This window comes from Macaca thibetana, chromosome X (genome assembly GCF_024542745.1).
Source record: "Macaca thibetana thibetana isolate TM-01 chromosome X, ASM2454274v1, whole genome shotgun sequence".
Lineage (NCBI taxonomy): Eukaryota > Metazoa > Chordata > Mammalia > Primates > Cercopithecidae > Macaca > Macaca thibetana.
In genome coordinates, this window is record NC_065598.1 from 143,770,983 (window position 1) to 143,791,164 (window position 20,182).

The following is a 20,182-nucleotide window of genomic DNA, read 5'->3' on the forward strand; positions in this document are numbered from 1 at the left end:
ATCCACACATATAAATTCCCAAAGGCCTGGTGCCTTTGTAATTATTACACTTAATGTGATCTGCTATTTGTGGAGCTTCCTCATGGACAAGAATCTTGATCCATATATTCACCATCATTTTAATCAGGCATCACTAGTATTTTAAAATGGTTATACATGTCAAAGCAATTTTTAAAATCCATTGGAAATTATTTTTAATTAATTTTAATCAATTGAGGTAATGACAGAAACAGTTGTGTTTTTTCAGTTTCACTACACAATAAAAATTAACATAGGGCCACATTTATGAAACAAAAGATGGAGAAGATGACACATATTACAACTGGCAAATTTGTGCAACACAGTGGAAGTGGGCCAAGGGGTCTGCATTGACTTCTATTTCAGGGAATCAGACCACTTGAATGCTTGTTCATCTTTGATTTGTTGTTTTGAGATATTGTAAATCTATATTTCTAGACACTGACTGAAATTGACCAAGAGGAAAACATAAATTCTTGTTGACTTAATTTGCTATTGAAAATGTAGTCAATAATCATGAAAAGTAAATAGCTGCACAGTGCAATATTAGTTGTCTAAGAAAAGATTAAAATTCAAGTAATCTTCATTGATTAGTCTAAGACAGTAACTAAAATGAAAATCCATGACCCAATTACCATGTTAAGCAGCTAGCATAAGGTTTCACTTGTTCTGTTTTATTTGAAGTCTCAGACTATTTGATGGTGCCCATTTAATGGGCAGATAAATCAGTTTGAAAGCACGGGAGTACTTTTAAAATTGCAGATGTCTAATGTGAATATGACGAAATAATATTTTTAAATGGAGTTTTGTAAAGTGGAGTACATCAGTACTTCAGTATAACAATTTAAGGTCAGAGGCTCATTATGCTTGGTGTTGGAGTAGAACATTCTGTATATACAATTTGCATTGTATGTCACAAAACTATTTAGTGCATTATTTATTTCTAAGTAATGCATAAGCATAGTATTTCTTAAGAAAATATTCTTCCACTGATTGTTTATTGTGCCATTTATTGCATGATTGTGCAGTTAAGTCCTAGGGCAAAATAAGTAGGAACCATCCTGGAAAATGATGGGATTAAAGTCTTCATTGTATTTTCCATAAAAATCTAATTAACAGTAATCTTGAAAAGTTGAAAATATCCTACTGTAGCACACTCCATTAGACATTTACATTTGTCATGGAGTTCTGCTGCAAAGACATGAATTTATTCTTGGATACATATATATACATATATCTATATTTATATAGAGAGATATCTGTATTTATATAGATATCTATATCCATGTCTATATGCATTTTTATATATACTCTTCACCATAGTTAGAGGGATAGCAATTAAAATATGACTTCAGCTGACAGTACTAGCATCATGGGGAAAATCAGAATAAAGAAAGAGAAGACTTTATGACACCCTACACTTTTTGTTTTCCACAGAAATAATTCATCCAGGAGAGCAAATAGAAGAAAGGAAGAGAAACTATTTCCTCCTCCACTTTCCCCACTGCCAGAGGACCCTCCACGCCGCAGAAATGTCAGTGGCAATAATGGTCCCTTTAGTCAAGACAAAAGCATCTCTGTGACTGGACAAATCACATCTACCAAACCTAAGAGAACTGAAGGCAAATTCTGTGCTACTTTCAAAGGGATATCGGTAAATGTAAGCATCTTGGAAGAAATACTGTAATTGTTGGATAGAAACAAGTTAACTCAGCTCATCTAACTTGATCATTTGGGGATGTTGCAGGAGGAAGGGAGGAAGATGCAGAGAAAAAGTATGAGAGGCCTGTGTATACAAACACACAAACTCTCCATTATTTCTCTTTGTATAGTGCCTAGTATATTGTCACAAATAATTAGGTATTATAAATGCTACAGATGTTATTATGACACTGATAATGCTTAAAAGAATCTGCAAAGTCATTTCCACAAGGGCTAAAATCTACTGGGTAAACATGATAAATATATTAATATTTGCTCCTAGAAATATATCATCCTTCTTAGGGAAATCATTAGGCTTCTCTGATAGCAGTGAGCAACCAGTGCCTCTTCTTGGGCCATTCTTTCTTTCTATTAATGATTTGAAATCTGGAAGACTTTGTGGTATAATTTTTGCCTTACCCTGTGAGTTAAGACACTTAACTCTCAACTTGCATAGTGCTAGCACTGCAACAAATTTGCTCTATGACTCTGGGCCAATCAGGAAACATCTCTGAGATAATAACATGAGTGGATTTGACTAGATGATCTATAAAGCTTCTTCTAGCTCCAAAAACGTTTGCAATTTTGTGCTCGCAGAGTCTTCTCTATTCCATTTAGGCATGAAGTCCTGTTTATTGACTCAACGGGTGAGTAAGTACGGAGAGATGACATTTCTATATAACTTACATGATCATGGCTGAATTCAGCCATTTCCAGTCAGATGTGCCAGGACTGACATAAATGCCACGTGTGGTGGATATAATGTTTCAGGGTTCTTGCCACACATCTTGGCCATAGAGACAAATGACACTGTCTTGGGCTGGCCTAACTGTTTGGTCTAGGCCAATCTGACTGTGGCAGTGGAGACATGGAGCTGGCTTACAAGTTTTTTATGGCTCTGTTTCCTTTAAAATGTTTAGTTTGTAAAAAATATTTGTTTTCTTCGTATCCATCATAGCAATTTGCAGATGCATAGGTTCTCAGCACATTTATATCAGTGAGATCTAGGTGGTAATAATTATTTCATATTCAGAAGGTCCAGGATCAACTGTAAAAGATCCACATAAATATAAGAAATACATTTCACATTTGGCTTTTGTCTTTAAAGTGACCCTGTTGACTATGGGAAACATCTGTGCATACGTGCATGCATGCACTCAGCAAACGCTGAGGGCACTGGGCTGTGGGGTGGAGGGACAGTATCATAAATCAGAGATGGCTCCAGTGTTCAAAGAGCTCTCAGTCTAAAGTGAGCAATGAGACATGGGCTCAAAGGACTAGAATGTAAAATAGCTGGTGATTGGTGTCTTAGGGCAGGGATAGAGACAGGTCTCTGAATGGTCCAAGGACGATTAAAGCACTTCTGGCTGTAGGCATAAGGCAGTTTTCCTGGTGGAGGAGGCATTTCCTGAGTTGGTCCTTAATAGATGAGTAGGGTTTAAAAATGAAGGGAAGTGGATGAAGAAAATGTAGTCTATCCACAAAAATGGAAAAGGAAGGAAATCCTGTCATATGCTACAACATGGATGAACCTTGAAGACATTATGCTAAGTGAAATAAGCCAGACACCAAAGGCCAAGACCATATGATTCCATTGACACGAGTTCTGCAGAGTAGTTAAATTCATAGAGACAGAAAGTAGAATGGGGGTTGCAAGGGTCTAAGGCAAAGGGTAAATGAGGAGATACTGTTTAATGGGTACAGAGTTTCAGTTTTGCAAGATGGAAAGAGTTCTGGAGATTGGTTGCACAGCAGTGTGAATATACTTAACATGACTGAACTGTACACTTAAGAATGGTTAAGATGATAAATTTTATTATATGTGTATTTTACCACAATTTTAAAATTTTCAAAATGCAATGAAAATAGTAAGTTGAATAAATTATCACAAGGTGGTAAAAAAAAAAAAAAAAAAAAAGAGAGAAATGAATGGAAGGCTTTTTGAAATCCAAAACTTCACATGTATCAAATCAGGAAAGTGAAAAAAGCAAGGGCATGTTCAGTTCAGTTGAAACTAAGGTTCATGGAAGGGAACAGTCGCAGATTGGACAGAAAGCTGCAGCCAAATCAGGTAGGGCCTTGAGTGCCAGCAAAGGAGCTTCAGCCTTGAGTTTGTATTTGAGTGCAGGGCAGGGAGATGCTAGAAAATTTGTTCAGGAAGCTCAAGCTAGCAGACAGCAGAATGAGGGTGGAGGCAGAAGCTAGCTCAAGGGCTGGGAGTCCAGCCAGGAGACTCTTTGTTAGTCTCAGTGAGAAGCCGTGAGGGCCTGCATTTTGAGGCTTTGAGGGAGAAAGGGACAAATTCGAGAGATATTGGGGAGATACAATTAATAGGAATAATTAACTACAATTAACTGTTAATTAAAGATGAAATAGAGCAGTGGTTTTCAAAAAGAGTTTTAGGAGCATTATCATTGTTCAAAATGGAATAATTTATGGAACTTCAATATATAAAGCTGATTAAAGCAGAGCAGCTCAGATGCAAGGAAAGGTGGGGAGTCTCTACCTTGCCAGTTTCAGTGTCCCTAGCCCAGATACTACTGCAGTTCCCTGTGTAATTGTGCCAAACTCAGTTTGGAAACTCTATTGACATCGAGAAATTCAGCTTTGATGACAGGGAAGACCATCCTGCCATTAACAGAAACAGAAAACTGGTTTGATTAGTGATTTGGTTTGCCAAAAATTTGAGGTGCTAATGGCCATGTTGGTGGAATTGTCCTAAGATGATCACTGTAGGCTGGAGCTTTGGAGATTGGGTAAGATTGAGGTTTCCATTTGGGTGTTACCTACTTATTGTTGAATCTGTGCCAATAACACACAAGATTGACAGATCATATCAAGAAAGAAGAGATCTGCAGAGTGAACTTTGGGGAACACCAACCTTAGAGAGATACCAATTCAGAAGAGCAGAAGGAAGAGGAGGCACCGTGGGAAGTATGGTCAGAGAGAGAACAGTCAGGAGAGTCCTACAGTTGCTGGGGGCGGGAGGGCAGAGTCGGCCACTTGAACACAGCAGGTGGTCTTGTGATACTACACTGTCACATAATTACAAATCTTACCACCTCCTTTCTCCATCCTCTCTATAGCAATGACAGTTCAAAGCAAAGCCCTTGTAAGTATTTTACCCATTTGATTTTGGACTTGGTAGAAATGAGGCTTCACCATCCCAAGATTTCAAAACAAAATAGAGACACACTCACATTTCACTTAGCTAGAAACCAGTCAAGCGCCTCACATGAACAAAAGGGCTGATTCAACCTCAGTTTAGCCAGGGCAGGGATGATTAGAGTACAATTTCCTGGTATTTTGCTGGACTGTATCTGGTATTTTGCAGAGTGACCTGAGGACGTTACTTACCCTAGAGAAAGCTTCTGGGTTGGTTCCCTTATCAAAAATACCCACATCGGGGTCAAGGGATTTATTTAATATCTCTATCTCTCCCTCTCTTTGTCCATGCATCTCTTCCTTTCTCCCTCCCTCCTCCTCTCTCCTCTCTATATTCTTCCTTCCCTTCTCCCTCACATTTACCACTGGATTTAGACCTTTGCCGTGGCTGTCTTAATGGGATGGTGGAGCTATGTAATCGCAGCACCCGATTATCTTGATGTTTGGTGTCATCATAGAATAAAAGCTGGTGATTCATGGTGTTCATAAAATATCCAGGGTCACCTATTTATCCGAGCTGTGTGCATTGGTTTCTTTGTCTTTTTCTTTTTCTTTTTCTTTTTTTTCTTTTTTTTTTTTTTACCTTCTTTCTTAACGTGCTTGACATTCAAAGCATTTATGACAAGATGTTTTAAAAAGCTGGACCTAATGGAAACTATTTGTACTCCTTTTTCCCAGGAGGGAGACACTCCAAAAAAGGCATCCTCTGCCACCGTCACTGTCACCAATACTGCTATTGCCACTGCTACTGTCACTGCTACTGCCATTGTCACCACCACTGTCACAGCTACTGCCACCGCCACGGCCACCACCACAACTACTACCACTACCATTTCCACCATCACCTCTACCATCACTACTGGCCTCATGGATAGCAGTCACCTGGAGATGACATCCTGGGCAGCTCTGCCCCTCCTATCCAGCAGCAGCACTAATGTCCGGAGACCCAAGCTCACTTTTGATGACTCGTATGTTGTTCCAGATTATCATGGACAGTTTGGAGTAGTGAATGGGGGATGGGGGTAGCATGGCTTTTCTAGTGCTATGCATGTGTCACCCCAAATAAGACCTCAGCATCAAATCCTATACCCTTAAAAGTACACCCCACCCGCTGCATACACACTCACCACTCTGTCCCCACCAAGAAATGTTTTTGTCCCATTTTAATTATGCAGCATTGTTACTGTTCCAAAGGCAGGTGCAAAGGCAGGTTGTTTTGTCCTTTCCTATCCATGTCCTCACATATAACCAACACACAGATTTATAGCCAGGTTTTGTTTGATCTGTTTGGACAACTGTAATGGTTGGGGTTGGAGGATGTGGTTATTTATCCTAATGGGCCATTATGTACTTCAGATTTCATTTACAGTATTATTTCAAGGTTGGTTATGATATGAATGACAGCATTAGTCTGCCTTTTTCAAGGCATTATATGGGAATAAATTTATAGCAGAAAAGGTTTGATGATTCAGTCTTTTAATGAAAAGATGAAGCATTGGTTTCTGAAAGAGCTTGTTTTGTTTATTTAGGGTTCACAATGCTGATTATTACATGCAAGAAGCTAAGAAGCTGAAGCACAAAGCTGATGCACTGGTAGGTTCCCTTTTTCTCATTGCTTTGTTCCCATTAAGGATTTATGTTTCAAAAGCAAACAAAGAAAGCACGTTTCCAAACAAATTTTCAGTAGCACAGCCCACACCTGCCTGTCAACACATTGCTGCCCTGACACGGGGAGATTTGAGCTGGTAAATTACTTAGCTCTGTAATTCCCAAAGTTCTCAGGGCTTGGTTATCATGTCATTTGTTTTCCCACCATTCTTCCCCTTGCCCCAACTTCAGAAGCTCAATGGCATATACCATAGTCATTATCTTTCAAGTGAATTTGAAATGACTTATGAAACTTCCCTGGAAATGATGCGCTTTTTGGGTCCAGTAAGCCAGAAGTCATGTGAGAATGTGAGAGTTGTTTAGAGCTGTCTAAATGGCCTCAAAAATTGGCTTTGGGAAAACTAGGCCTGAGGAAAAACTCAGCTCCTTGCTGCATTTGATGACATGTTTTCAGAGTGAGCCCCTCAATTAGGCTGGGGTCCCAAGCAGAGAAAAGAAATGCTGTCATCTGGATTTCTCAAGATATTTTACCCAGCTGCCTCCAAATGTTTTAGCCACCTAGATCAGTGATAAGCTCAACATTTTGAGTTGTTTGATTTGGTTGAGGCTCCTAACAGTGGGTCTCAACCACACATCACATGGGAAGCTTTAGAATAACTCTGATGCCTACCCCATATCCCGGACCAATGAAATAAGAATTTCTGGGACTGGGACCCAGGAATGAGTATTAAAGCTCCCCAGGAGATTCCCAAGTGCAGATATTTGAGAACCACTGTCCTAGGGAAGGCCCTAAATTCAGGCTTCTCACTTTGACTAAACCCCATTGGGTTAAAAAATAGCATCCTCAAACATTGCATTGTGTCCCGCTAGGACTTAGTTGTCCCAGTAGTGTTTTATATTGGGAATGCTGTGATGAAATACCATGACTAGTATGTGGCCAACATCAACTGTCCATGGTCCTTACATCTGCCTTTTCCCTACTTTCTGTCATTTCCCTGCTGTGGTACAAATTGCTTAGTGTCTGCAGGTAACCTTTCTGTGGTGTAAATTGTTCCTTAGAAACAATCTTCCCTGCTCCTGCAGACAAAAATGACAAGGCAGGCTGGGTGCTAACTCCATTGGAGATGCCAGGACAAACTGTACCTGTGACCATTGTATAGGTGATGAGAGATTTGAAAGGCACTGGATGGCAATGCTGCTGCCTCAAAGACCAAAGGTTTTCTCTAAATGTCCTCAACTCTATGGCACTACAGAGCACTCAAGTGCTCCTAGGGTTTGCCATCTGTCGAAATTGGGGTTAGGGAGCATACACATGTTCCTTTGACAAGCTGTTACATGAGCTGATGAAGACTGGGATGTACACAGGAGACCATGTAAATGAAATGTTTGAGGAACTGAGAAAAATCAGTGCTGCAGACATATACACATATAATTATGAACTAATAACACTCTACATTCCAAGGTTGTGTTTATATATATGTCTTTCAAGGGATCACATTTGGCGTAATCCATTTAGAATGTGCATTCCCAATTGGGGAGACACTGCCCCTATGGGGGCAAAAATTGGTTTTGGAGATGGGGTGAAAAAGTTTTAGTTATTGCAATGGGGTGTGACCCTCCAAGGGGCCACAGGGCATAAAGAGAGAATAAGTATATTTTTTGTATTAAAATTTCATTGGGGGTAGGTGAAAAAATACAGTGATCCCTCTGTATCTATAGAGGATTGGTTCCAGGACCCCCTCGGACACCAAAATCCTCAGATGCTCAAGTCTCTGATATAAAATGGCAATTTGCATATAATCTGTTCACATCCTCTAATATACAGTAAATCATCTCTAGATTACTTATAGTATCTAATACAATGCAATGCTATGTTAAGAGTTGTTATAATGAGTTATTTAGGGAATGATGACAAGAAAAAGTCTGTATATGTTCAGTGCAAATGGAGCCATTCATTTTTTTCGGAATATTTTTGATTTAAGATTGGTTAAATCCATGGATGCAGAACCCACAGATAAAGAGGGCTGATGGTATCTTAAAAATTTCTTGGTGGTAGGGGGGTGATATTGAAAAAAAAGGTTGAGGAACACTTAGAGGAATGATATTTTTGCTAGCCTTATGTGTATATTAGCCTGGGAAGCACCCTTATAGTTTAAGCCACTCATTTTATGGATGGGGAAACAGTCCCAGGGGTGGGGCATAACTTGGCTATTAATTGGCACTATGGTCATGTAATTTTCTGTCTGGACATCAGCTACTCCTAGGGAGGAAGGGCTTTAGGCTAGGTGATCTTCACAGATCTCTCCAGCTATTGGGTTATGAATGAAAAGTCACTTTCAGAAATCAGGATCTAAGAACAATTTCCAAATGGGAGAGCCAGTGGAGCCAGATGACCTAAGGAAATTATCTTGTAAGGCAAAAGAGAAAGGACCTGGTTTGCATATATGTATACAAGTTTTCACGAAATCAGCTTGAATTTTATTGAAACCAGTATTTCTCCACAGTAACTTACAGAAAGAAAACCACAGAATTCCTGCAGCTCATAAAAGCTGAAGAACATTTATTGTAAAAAGTCATTTACAATAAGAGATTCTGCAGGACTTTTAGCTAATCATTTTATGGTTGTACTTAATCCTTTACTAGAGACAGCTACTCTGCCATTTTGAAAATTGAAACTTTCACAGTTGCAGAGAAAATATTTTGATAAAAGGTATACAAGAAAATTAAAATAGCTAAATCTGCATTATATTCCTTCTTTTACATAAAATACCATATTAGTGGAATTCTTACATCCTGCTATCAAAAATTGAAAATGTTAAATCCTGTTATAAAATACTCACTATAAAAGTGTCATATATAATATTCATTACACATAAAAAAGAAATCAGTATGTCTAAGTCAGTTTAATCATGACCATTATCAGGGCTAAAACCTTTGCAATAAAATTTTACTAAACTAAAATATTTAGTAGTACTATATTTTTTGGCTTTTTGACACACTATTTCAAACTATCATTTACAATGAAAGTGATGTGATTATTGTCAACAGTCATACTACAGCTTCCCATTTTTCATGACAATAGCATCAATTTGTTATTCTTCTCCTGAGAGTGAAGTTGATGTGCTCACAAAGAGTTCTAAAGCAAAAATGTATGTGTTCATTGTCCATGAGACTTATAAAAAGCAGCCCTTAGTTGCAAGTACTGTCTATAGGACACTACAATGACTGGATAGTTTAGTAAATTTCATGAATAGAAACTAGTTGAGGCAATGATTTGGATCAGGTCCAGCAAAAAGATAACAATAACAGCAACAACAATGCCAGAAACTACATATGACACCCTGCCTGCATTTTTCTCTTCTCAGCTAACCTTGGTGTCATGACGATAGAACCTTAAGCCGGTAACTTCATTGTTAAGACCAATTCATACATTGTCTTCTGTATCAGGGTTTCTTAGCCTGGGCACTGCTGACATTTTGGGCCAGCTCATTCTCTATTGTGGGAGCTGTTTTGGGCATTGCAGAAGTTTATAAGCATTCCTGGTCCCTATTCACCAGATGCCCCCTCTCCCCAGGGGTGACAACTGAAAGTGTCTCCAGACATTGCCAAGTGTTCCTTGTGGGAAGGGGGCAAAACTACCCCCGTTTCAAACCACTCTTTTATATGAAGGAGAAAACAGAGAGTATCATCTTGACGAGTCATCTTCCTGTTTCAGTTCGAGAAATTTGGCAAAGCTGTGAATTATGCTGATGCCGCCCTGTCCTTCACTGAATGTGGCAATGCCATGGAACGCGACCCTCTGGAAGCAAAGTCCCCGTACACCATGTACTCTGAGACTGTGGAGCTCCTCAGGTGAATGGCCTTTCTGCAATCATCTTCCTACACTCATTTCAGCTAGAATTAGAAGCTATGTTTTTAAAAATTTATCATTTCCACTTATTAATAATTTGTCCAAGCCATCCTCTTAGAAGTCATCATAATTAGTTCTTGCTATTTTATTAATATCATGGAAAATTTATAATTGATGGACACTGATTTTATAAATTATCTCCTCCAGAAGTTATAATGTGAGTGTTATAATTTTCAATATTCGTAACATTAAAATGGAAATGTAGTGGGTAGAAATAAGTATAATCATTTTACCATTTAGCATTGACTTGTCTTTTCAAAGGTGCAGTTTTATAATTCAAAAAAATGGTGCTCTCAGGATTTCTATTACAAACCATGTTTTCTAAGAATTTTTATCTTGGTTATTAAAAAGGGAGGGGCCCTGTTCCAACTTGGAGTTGGTGTTTAAGGCTGCAGGTGTGGAGTAAACTTTCTATGCGTCTGGAATTAGGGAAATAGATGAGGTGGTAGTAGGGGCTGGCAGTACAGATGAGAGGATGAGAATAGGAGAGGGGATATTAACTGCACACATTATTGGTTTCATTTATATTTTATTTTATTTTATTTTATTTTTTTTTTGAGAGGGAGTCTGGCTCTGTCGCCCAGGCTGGAGTGCAGTGGCCGGATCTCAGCTCACTGCAAGCTCCGCCTCCCGGGTTTACGCCATTCTCCTGCCTCAGCCTCCCGAGTAGCTGGGACTACAGGCGCCCGCCACCTCGCCCGGCTAGTTTTTTTGTATTTTTTAGTAGAGATGGGGTTTCACCGTGTTAGCCAGGATGGTCTTGATCTCCTGACCTCGTGATCCGCCCGTCTCGGCCTCCCAAAGTGCTGGGATTACAGGCTTGAGCCACTGCGCCCGGCCCATTTATATTTTAAATGAAATTTTCTGGCTGTTGGTCTTGGTGGTGTAGAAATTCTGGGTTATAAAAAAATTCATAGAAGAAGAGGAAGAAGAGGTAGAAGAAGAAATAATCCATTCTGGTGTTATCCAGTGATTTGCAGATATTTGTACAATAATTTAATCCACCCCTGAATAGTGAATAAGCACCATCGTTCACTAGATGGACTAAATAATCACTTTTGATTGATTAAGTAAGCAGTTTTTTACCTGAAAAGTCCTTATGTCCAGTTCCATCTGGCTTGATTAATCAATCATGCCAGGACTGGTTTATACTATCCTGCTTGTATCTGCATTAACTGTTACAAATCTGAGGATATTTGTACCTAAATCTTCACACAAACATTGGACAGATTTAGTGTGCATATTTTCCCAGTGACACATTCCAAAAGATAAAAAGAACTTTTTTTTTTTTAAAATAAAAGCAACTCTGCTGACATAGAATCAGAAGTTTAGTTAGAGCCACAAAAGTAGGGTGATTATAAGGGCAGCTCTAGCCTTGCCTGCTGAGCCAATCAGCCTTCTTTCTCTTTGCACTGCTCTGAAATGTAGGCACCGAGAAAAGTGTCAAGTACTTCTCCTTGACTTACTTTATATACTGTGAAAGGCACCACCACCATTCTGTAGCTTTCAAGAAGAAATTGATTGCTCAGTGTCTAGTCAAAACTACCTGTGATTTTCAAAGATACACAAGATGAACATACTGGCAAAAATTATAAGGATTCAAAACTGAAGGGAAACATTAGTGAACAAACACAGGGACAATTCATGCTCTCTATTCATTCAAAAATGCAAATTTAAAAAGTCACTTTTTAAATTAACAAGAAAACGTAACAATGTTAATATCTAGCATTAAAAACTACAGCAAAAGAAGGCCTAGCAGTGAACGAGACCTGTCCTATGCAGCTGATGGGAATGGAAACTGATTATTGTAAATTGAGGGCAATTTGGCATTGTGTAGGAAAAGCCATACAAATGAGTATTCATATCTTTTGATCCAGTACTTTAACTGTGGAAATCTGAGTTTTCTCTCCTGAAGAAAACAATTGTAAAGACTAGAACAAGTAATCGGTATGATGTTCAATTTGACATTATATATAATAGCACACAATTGGAAGCACACCAAATAATAATAGAAAAGTAATTACATAGTAGACACTCAACAGAATACTTTGCAGCGATTGAAATACAACAATGACAGAGACTATGAAGCCACACAAAATATATTTATAATATGATGTTAAAATAAAATCAAGCTGCAGAATAACATGCACACTACAATTATGATCATGAAAAGTTTGTATATGCATCTGAACCAAACTGGAAAGGAAATGAAATCATAGCTGTAATAAGTGAGTGAGATTATGGCTGTTTTCCCTCTCTGCATATTCTTCTTTCTTATTTTCTTTTAAGAAAACACATGCTGTCTTAAAAATATGAAAGTAAAATACAAATTTCATTTTGTGGTAAAAGTGCGATGTGAATCATTAAGTAATTTTCTTTTAATTATTTGAAAAAAGTTATTTAGGGAAAAAGCATGATTTATGTTTTATTATATGCTATTTTACTTCCCATAGAAGTTTATTTCAATGAAACCTGAAAGTCAGTGGAGAATTTACAAGCATTCACTTTAAAGTCAATGCTTTTAAACTTTATTTTGAGGTAATTGTAGATGCACATGCAGTTGTAAGAACTAATACAGAGAGTTTCTGTGTACCCTTCACCTAGTCTGCCCCAATGGGAACATCTTACTTAACTATATTACAGTATCACAGCCTGAATGTTGACATTGATGCGCTCCAAAGACTTCATTCAGATTCAACTAGTTTTGTTTTGTTTTGTTTCCAACTTCACCATTTTTGCATGTACCCGTTTATGTCTTCTCTATTTTTTACTTTTTTTTTATAGTTTCTGTAAATTACATGTGTGTATAATATTTTTTAATGAGAGGAATTTCAGTTGGGAATGAAATGAGTTAAAGCAACTAGGTCTTCTGGTCCATTTAAGCAATTGAAACTCCACTATCAAGTCACTTCAAATCTGGTTGCAATTAGAGGGTGAGTGTAATATGAACATAGTTTTTAGTACTGCAATATTATGTTGAAGAAATTTTTATTACTCTCTCCCTGACAGTATGCTGGCTACAGAGAGAGAGCCCCATTTTCTTCATTCAAGTAATTATAGTTGCTCTGAGCTCTGGGAATCTGCAATAGAAATGTATTTGTGAAAACAAGTGGGGCATCACAATGACTTGACATTTCAGTGATCCAACTGTCAAAGAAAGCTAGATTTATTACATAATAAAAAATTCCTTTGCTTAATATTGCAACAAAAGAAGGGGCCCACATTAAATGTACAAGTGCCTTTCCTGGAAAATGTTCACTCAACACAACTAGAGCAATAACCAGGAGAGCAAGGCGGCTAGAATGCTGCGGAGGCCAAGTCTCAGGGGGTGAGCCTAGGCTCCCCAGTGTTCTGTGGGCGAAGGCTGCTGAAAGTGAGGAGTCAGGCATGCCAGCTCAGTGGTCCTGCAGGCTTTCCATAGCCTTCTTATAAATGAGAATTTTCAACTTCCTTCTGCCACACAGAACTCCATTACTTATTCTACCACAAATACCTGTGAAATTGCATTAAAGTTCAGACAATGATTTTATGCAATGAATCGATTTTCAAGAGTCTAAATGCCCTGAATGGAATGTACTTGACTAGAAGAAAAAAAAAAGGGAACTACTCAACCTTTTATCACCCCAGTGCAGAACAGTAACAATTAAGGAGAATAGAAAGACAAAATATACAAGCATCATAAATTAAGGGTGCTTAGACCTTAAAATGCTGTGAAATCGACCTTCATTTAAAAACAAAAACAAAAAAAACACTTTCAATAGGAATATATTCAAAACCTGAGCCATTAGAAAAGACCTTTTAACTGTGTGATTGATTGCTCATGTCAGACATAGTTGTATGTTATTTACCTAATCTGTCATAAACTGAACTGAAACTGACATTCTTGTCCACCTCTCATTGAAAACCAATCATGTCGTTTAGCTACAGTGTGCCTAGAAACAGTATTTTACCAGCATTTAGACACACACATGCACACACACACACACACACACACACACACACACTCACAGTAATTCCATAGCATTGTCCTAAGGCTCATGATTTCACTGCCTTCTTCAGAGTTGAACTCTGTATTTCACATGAGTCCTCTTATGACGCTTTGATCCCGATTTTGTGTGTGTTTTCGGGGAAGCATGCTTTTGCCCACATGCACCGGTCAGTCCTCCTGCCCAGAGCAAATGTGGGAATAACTCATACAGGCAATCAGACTACCAATGATTTTGGGCATTTCTGAAGGGTAATACAGATTCCACTTTAGCTTTTTCTTTCTCTTCAAAGGTATGCAATGAGGCTGAAGAACTTTGCAAGTCCCTTGGCTTCGGATGGGGACAAAAAGCTAGCAGTACTATGGTGAGTCCCATGGAGGCCACAAGAAAATTGCTGAAATGTCATAGAAGGATTTGAAAACTCTAGATCAACTTAAGCTGCTTACCCCAGATCATTACTCTTGTTTTCCATTAAACTATTAAAGGATAACTAATGGATTTCTTCAGTCGCTGACTAAACATTTACTCTCCTAATTTATACCCTTATCAAAATGGAATTTTAACGCTTGCCCCTTCCCTCTTTAGAATTTCTTTATTTACTTATGTTTCTCAATCTAACCATAGGAGAGTAACTGCAAATTGTGAATCAGCATTCTTCTTAACAGTTTATAAGTTTCACTAAGCACTGACATTAACAGAAGCCTTTCCTTATCACCACAGCTACCGATGTTTATCACTCCTCTATTTGAGAATGTTTAAGCTGAAGAAGGACCATGCTATGAAGTACTCCAGATCACTGATGGAATATTTTAAGGTAATCCTTATTTTGTATAATTTATAGGTACATGATGATAAAATCACTAACAAGACATGACATGCATGTTATTGAATGTCAAATGCTGCCAAAGGCTTAACCTCTCTCCTCCCTGCTGGCCATGGCCGTCCTCTCCCTCCTTAAGGGCTCAGCAAGGAGTTTATGTCTGATTTGATTCCAGGGAGAGAAGGCACGATAGTGCAATCCCCTGACTTTTTTCCAGACTCACAAATGACCCTTGACAACCTCCTGGTTGCAGTGAGGAGTATGTCACCTTTTTGCTGCTCTGTGAGGTGGGCACAACTTGTGGCTATAGGTATGGCCAGTCTTTTGTTAAATGATAGGTCAGCCCAGGAATCTCTCAGAAGTGAGAGAAGTCACTGTGGCCACCCTGGCTCTATGTGCACATCCACACCCCTGGAAAACCTTTGGCCATGGGGAGTCTTGGAGTTCAGTAGCTGTAATTAAAAACAACTGATTGCTTTGGCTATCAAAACAAACAAACAAGGCCATATTGTTGGGAACTGGGGCTTTTAACTTGCAAGCACAAAAAAGGCAATCTCAAAATGCAAAGCCAAAATTTGAGAATGAGCCCAGGTAAAAATTGCAAACAGCAGCTTCATACTAGGCCTGATCACTGTACTCTCCAACACCAGTCATGATTTAGAGTTGGGGAGACTCAATGCTCCTTCTGTTGGGCAGGTCTAAAAAGAAAAGGACATGATTTTTTTCTTTTTTTGTCAAGTGCCTGAGACTTCTTGGCTAAATCATACCAAAGTAGTTGTTTGAAATGAGCAAAATTATGGCCTTACATGAAACATACAGTGAGTGGAAGTGCACAGCTTTATGAAGACGCTGTGGCACAATTGGGAAAAGGAGCAAGTTCCCCAGCTATTATGTGGTGTGGCCATAATGCCATAAGGCTAGTATTCATGTGGGTAAAAGGGAGTCACGTACAACAGGCCCTCTTCTCTTCATATGTCTACACTCTTAACTTCTGCTTTAGAAAGTTCTTTCTTGAACTTCAGTGGGCATCAGAATCCCCCAGAGGACTTTTGAAACAAGAGTGTTCTGCCCCAGTCCCCAGGTGTCTGATTCTGTAGGTCTGAGGCATGGCCCAAGAATTTGTATTGCTAATCAGTTCCCTGGTGATGCTGCTGCTGCTATTCTTGTGATCACACTTTGAGACCCACTGATGTAATATTTGCCCTCTTTGGCCTGCCCTATATAGTTTACAGGGTATTGCAAAACTCCAAACAAATATTAAATAATTCATTCATCTAGGAGTGTGTTGAGCTTTCTTGAGATTAAAAACTGGAGTCCGCGGAATGCACCTTAGGTGTGGGTCTACAAAGTTCCAGAGAAGTGTTCCACTCTCATTGGACTCCCGAAAATGCTGACTCTTTCCCTGACCCTCCTTTTGTAAAGGGGGCTGGGCTGGCAGCAAAGAGGCAGAAGATGAGCATCACTGGGGATATAACTTCCGAGAGCAGGTCTGAGTCAGGCACAGTGCCACAAGAGTTGTGGCCATCTGTGCTGCTTGACCTTCCACCTGGCTAGGCCATTACAATGAGCCTGATACTTGTCCTGTAGTGGTAATGCTGAATGTCAGTTTTCCCTCTGATCCACAAGTGTGTGGTCTTGAAAATACAAGGAAGCCCATCCTTTAAACCAGCCCAGTTCCAGCAGAGGAACAAAGGCATGTTTAGTATTCGATTGCAATGCAGCCCTGGACCAGTCACTTTGTTAAATAGGGAAGCTCTTTAGCCATGAGGGTTTCCATGTAAATATAGCAAATCAAGGTGATTCCTGAAAACAAACAAACAAATGAAAATACTGCTTGGCTTTGACACATTCGTGGATTATTAGAAATGACAGCTCACTCTGCATCCCAGGGAAAAAGTTTCCAACTGGAGCTAAAGGTGAAAAGCTTACTTGTACTCTGAAGAGCTTGTTTTGCAGAATAAATTTCAGATGAAGATAATTAAACCACTTCTTGGAGAACCGAGTCTGATTTCACTGGGCCTTTTAGTGTATAAGATCTTTCATCAAGTGACTTTCATGGTCCTGATTGGAGCCCACTAATTATCCTAACCAGCTATTTTCATCGAGTGTGCGTCGTGGTGTGCTGACGTGCACATACATCCCAGCTCTGCATCCCGAAATGCTGCAATCAATATTAATGTACTCTAAATCACACTTCCATCTGTTTCTGAATTAATAAAACACAAAATAGATGTCCTTATTTCCCTTTCTCTCTCTCTCTCTTTTAGCAAAATGCTTCAAAAGTCGCACAGATCCCATCTCCATGGGTTGGCAATGGAAAGTAAGTATTTTGTGAAAATTGCTTTTTCATGAAGATGAGTGATTCAACAGACCCCAAATATTTTGCAGTGACAAGTCAGGAGTGAAGGTCAATTCTAGAACTACAGTCATTTTTGTGCATACAAAATTCTAGCCAGGCTTTGGCTAATGGCAAGACAGAAAAGTTTAAAAAGATGTGGTTCAGAGTTATTTAACTATTTGATCTTTAAGCCAAATTATAGCCATAAAAGTATCTGCTAATAAGATGGCAAGCACCATGCCATTTTAGGGAGGCAGGCTAAAGTTAACTCCACTGTAGTGATTTTTCAATGATTCATTCAATAATGAAAGACCAATGAAATATTCATTGATATATGGTAAGTGCTGTTTAATAAAACCAAAGGCATAATAGTGCTGAAACTGTGAAGCCACTTGGTCAGCCAATTATCCAAGCCTTCATGATAATTTTTATATTAATACTAAAATGCCCTAATCTAAGATAGAAAAGCATCCACTATAATGCTGATCAGAGACTCAGGGAACTCACCTGTGCCTGAGGCCTTATTTAGAGTTCTATCTGCTTGGGACAGCTCAGTCTTAGCAGCAGTGGAGTAGGGGCCCAAAAACCGTTGACCTGGTGCTGAAGCTGCCCTTGGCTTACAGGGTAAGCTAAGAGGGCCCCTTCCTCTCTCTGGGCTTGTTCTGTATCGCTAAAATGAAGGGGTTGGACCCAATGTCCTCGAAGGCCCACTGAAGAGATGTCTCTTATAGAGAGTGAGTTTGAATCCCAGTTCTGTGTCAGACGTGAAGTTAGCTAAACTTGCCTGAGCATCAGTTTCTCCTCTGATTCCCAAACACCCCTCACCAGCCCAAGCCCACACCCCTCAGTGATGGGAAGAGAAACTAGATGACTGTGGACATAGACCATTTTATAACTCCAAGCTGCTTTTTCAGTTTTTCATCATTTCAAAATTCCTGCATCTCTGATCAAAATAATTTCTTCAAGAATAAAACAGTCTCTACTGCCACTTTATAAATATCTAGAAAACACACTCCAAAAGCAATGTGACAATGAACTCTATTTTGAAATCATAAAAACATTCAGTGCGAGGGAACAGATCCATTGAAAACTACACATTAACTCAATTACTGCATTGAAAGGAAGCACTGTTTAAAATGTTGAATTGGGTCTTACTCTTATATTGACGAACAAAAGGGAAAGAGTGCTTGTCTCTTAAGAGAAAAAATAAGTTCAGAAAATAAAAATAACCAGAGAAAGGCCCAGAGAAAACTGTTTTCTCTGAGCACAGAGTAAAGTAAGGGCAAGGGCAGGTAAGCAGCTATTAAAGGATCACTGGGAAAAAAAATGCATTTTTTTTGTTTGTTTTTGTTGTTGTTGTTGTTCTTGTTGTTGTTTTAATTCTGAAATGAAAGAACTCAAACACAACCTAAGCTTGTGAAGTTGCATGAAAAGCCTCCTGAAATGATTTTTAAGCAGATTTTGCATGAAGAAAGCACATTCCCTTTGGTAGGTCACAGAGCTTTTGAGTGAGGCAACTCAAAACAGTCACTCAGGGGTTATGTCTCATTCATTCAGCAAATGCTTTGCATGCATCTGCAGCACGATGGGCTGGGGATAGAAAGCTGAATTTGATATAGTCCCTGCACTCCAGAAGCACACAGTCCAGTGGAAGGAGGTGACAGGTATGAACAAGGTGCTATGGAAGCCTAGGAGAAGGAGCTTAGGGCTCCCTGCATAACCAGGAAGGGCTTCTTGTCTGCAAGCAAGATTATGGCTTGTTTCCCTGTGAATGAGGGTGGTGTCCCCCATGGAGGACTCTCACAGCACCTTCCAGGAGCAGCACCCTCTGACTTCAAACCCTCCTAGGCTGGCTAGCAATTGGGGAAGTCAGTTGCCCAGAAGTGGTTAAGGGCTCTGCAGGAAATTATATGGAGAGATGAGCAGAGGGTTGAGAACAGACATTCAGGAACTGCTTCCATGGAAGCTGGGGAAAAGAAGTGCAAAGAAGCAATTGGAAGAAGAAGCAGAAAAATCTGCTGAGTTTACAGCAGGGGCCAGGAAACTTTTTATTTAAAGCATCAGACACTATATATTTTGGGCTTTGTGTCAAGAGGTGAAACCAAGGCTACTGTGAAGAAAAATATGAGAGAACACAAATTTTCACAAAATTGTTACTGATAAGATTCAAAATATAATACCAATTATGTATAATTTTTGAAATACAAGTCTATTGGTAAGAAGAACGAAGAATATAAAATTTTTTCATAACATTTTGCTTAATTGGTGTTCAAAGTTAGTGTCCCCTCTCAACAAATTGATTGCAAATGTTCATCTTTTGCAAACTATTCGGATCTCACAGGCTGTACAGAAACACAAGATGGGCCAGATTTGCTGACTCTTGATACAGGGTTCTGGAATCCACATTGTGCAGAGTCTAAAAAGGCTAAGCAACAATTTCGAATGTCACAGAGAGATATTAAAAAGAAAGAAGCCGGGCAAACATGGATGGCAGTACTTTGAAGTGACCTGGTGGAATGGAAAGAGAATGAAAAGAATGGGCTTTGGAGGAAAATGGACCTGCTATTAGATCCTGGCTTTTCAGCTCTTTAGGCTCTGTGGCCCTCAGGACGGAGCTGAACTTCTCTGAGGCCAGA

General features: G+C 39.2%; 1 protein-coding gene across 4 annotated transcripts in view; it reads left to right on the forward strand.

Moving 5' to 3' along the window:
* The window catches only part of AFF2 (ALF transcription elongation factor 2), a 498,347-nt gene that overhangs the window by 466,149 nt on the left and 12,016 nt on the right, over positions 1-20,182 (forward strand). For all 4 annotated transcript variants that reach the window (XM_050775184.1, XM_050775181.1, XM_050775182.1 and 1 more), the window contains 7 exons: positions 1,456-1,678; positions 5,563-5,852; positions 6,414-6,477; positions 10,208-10,344; positions 14,681-14,752; positions 15,109-15,202; positions 17,476-17,528. In XM_050775184.1, coding sequence (XP_050631141.1) covers positions 1,456-1,678; positions 5,563-5,852; positions 6,414-6,477; positions 10,208-10,344; positions 14,681-14,752; positions 15,109-15,202; positions 17,476-17,528 — 933 coding nt within the window. The remainder of the gene's footprint in view (positions 1-1,455; positions 1,679-5,562; positions 5,853-6,413; positions 6,478-10,207; positions 10,345-14,680; positions 14,753-15,108; positions 15,203-17,475; positions 17,529-20,182) is intronic.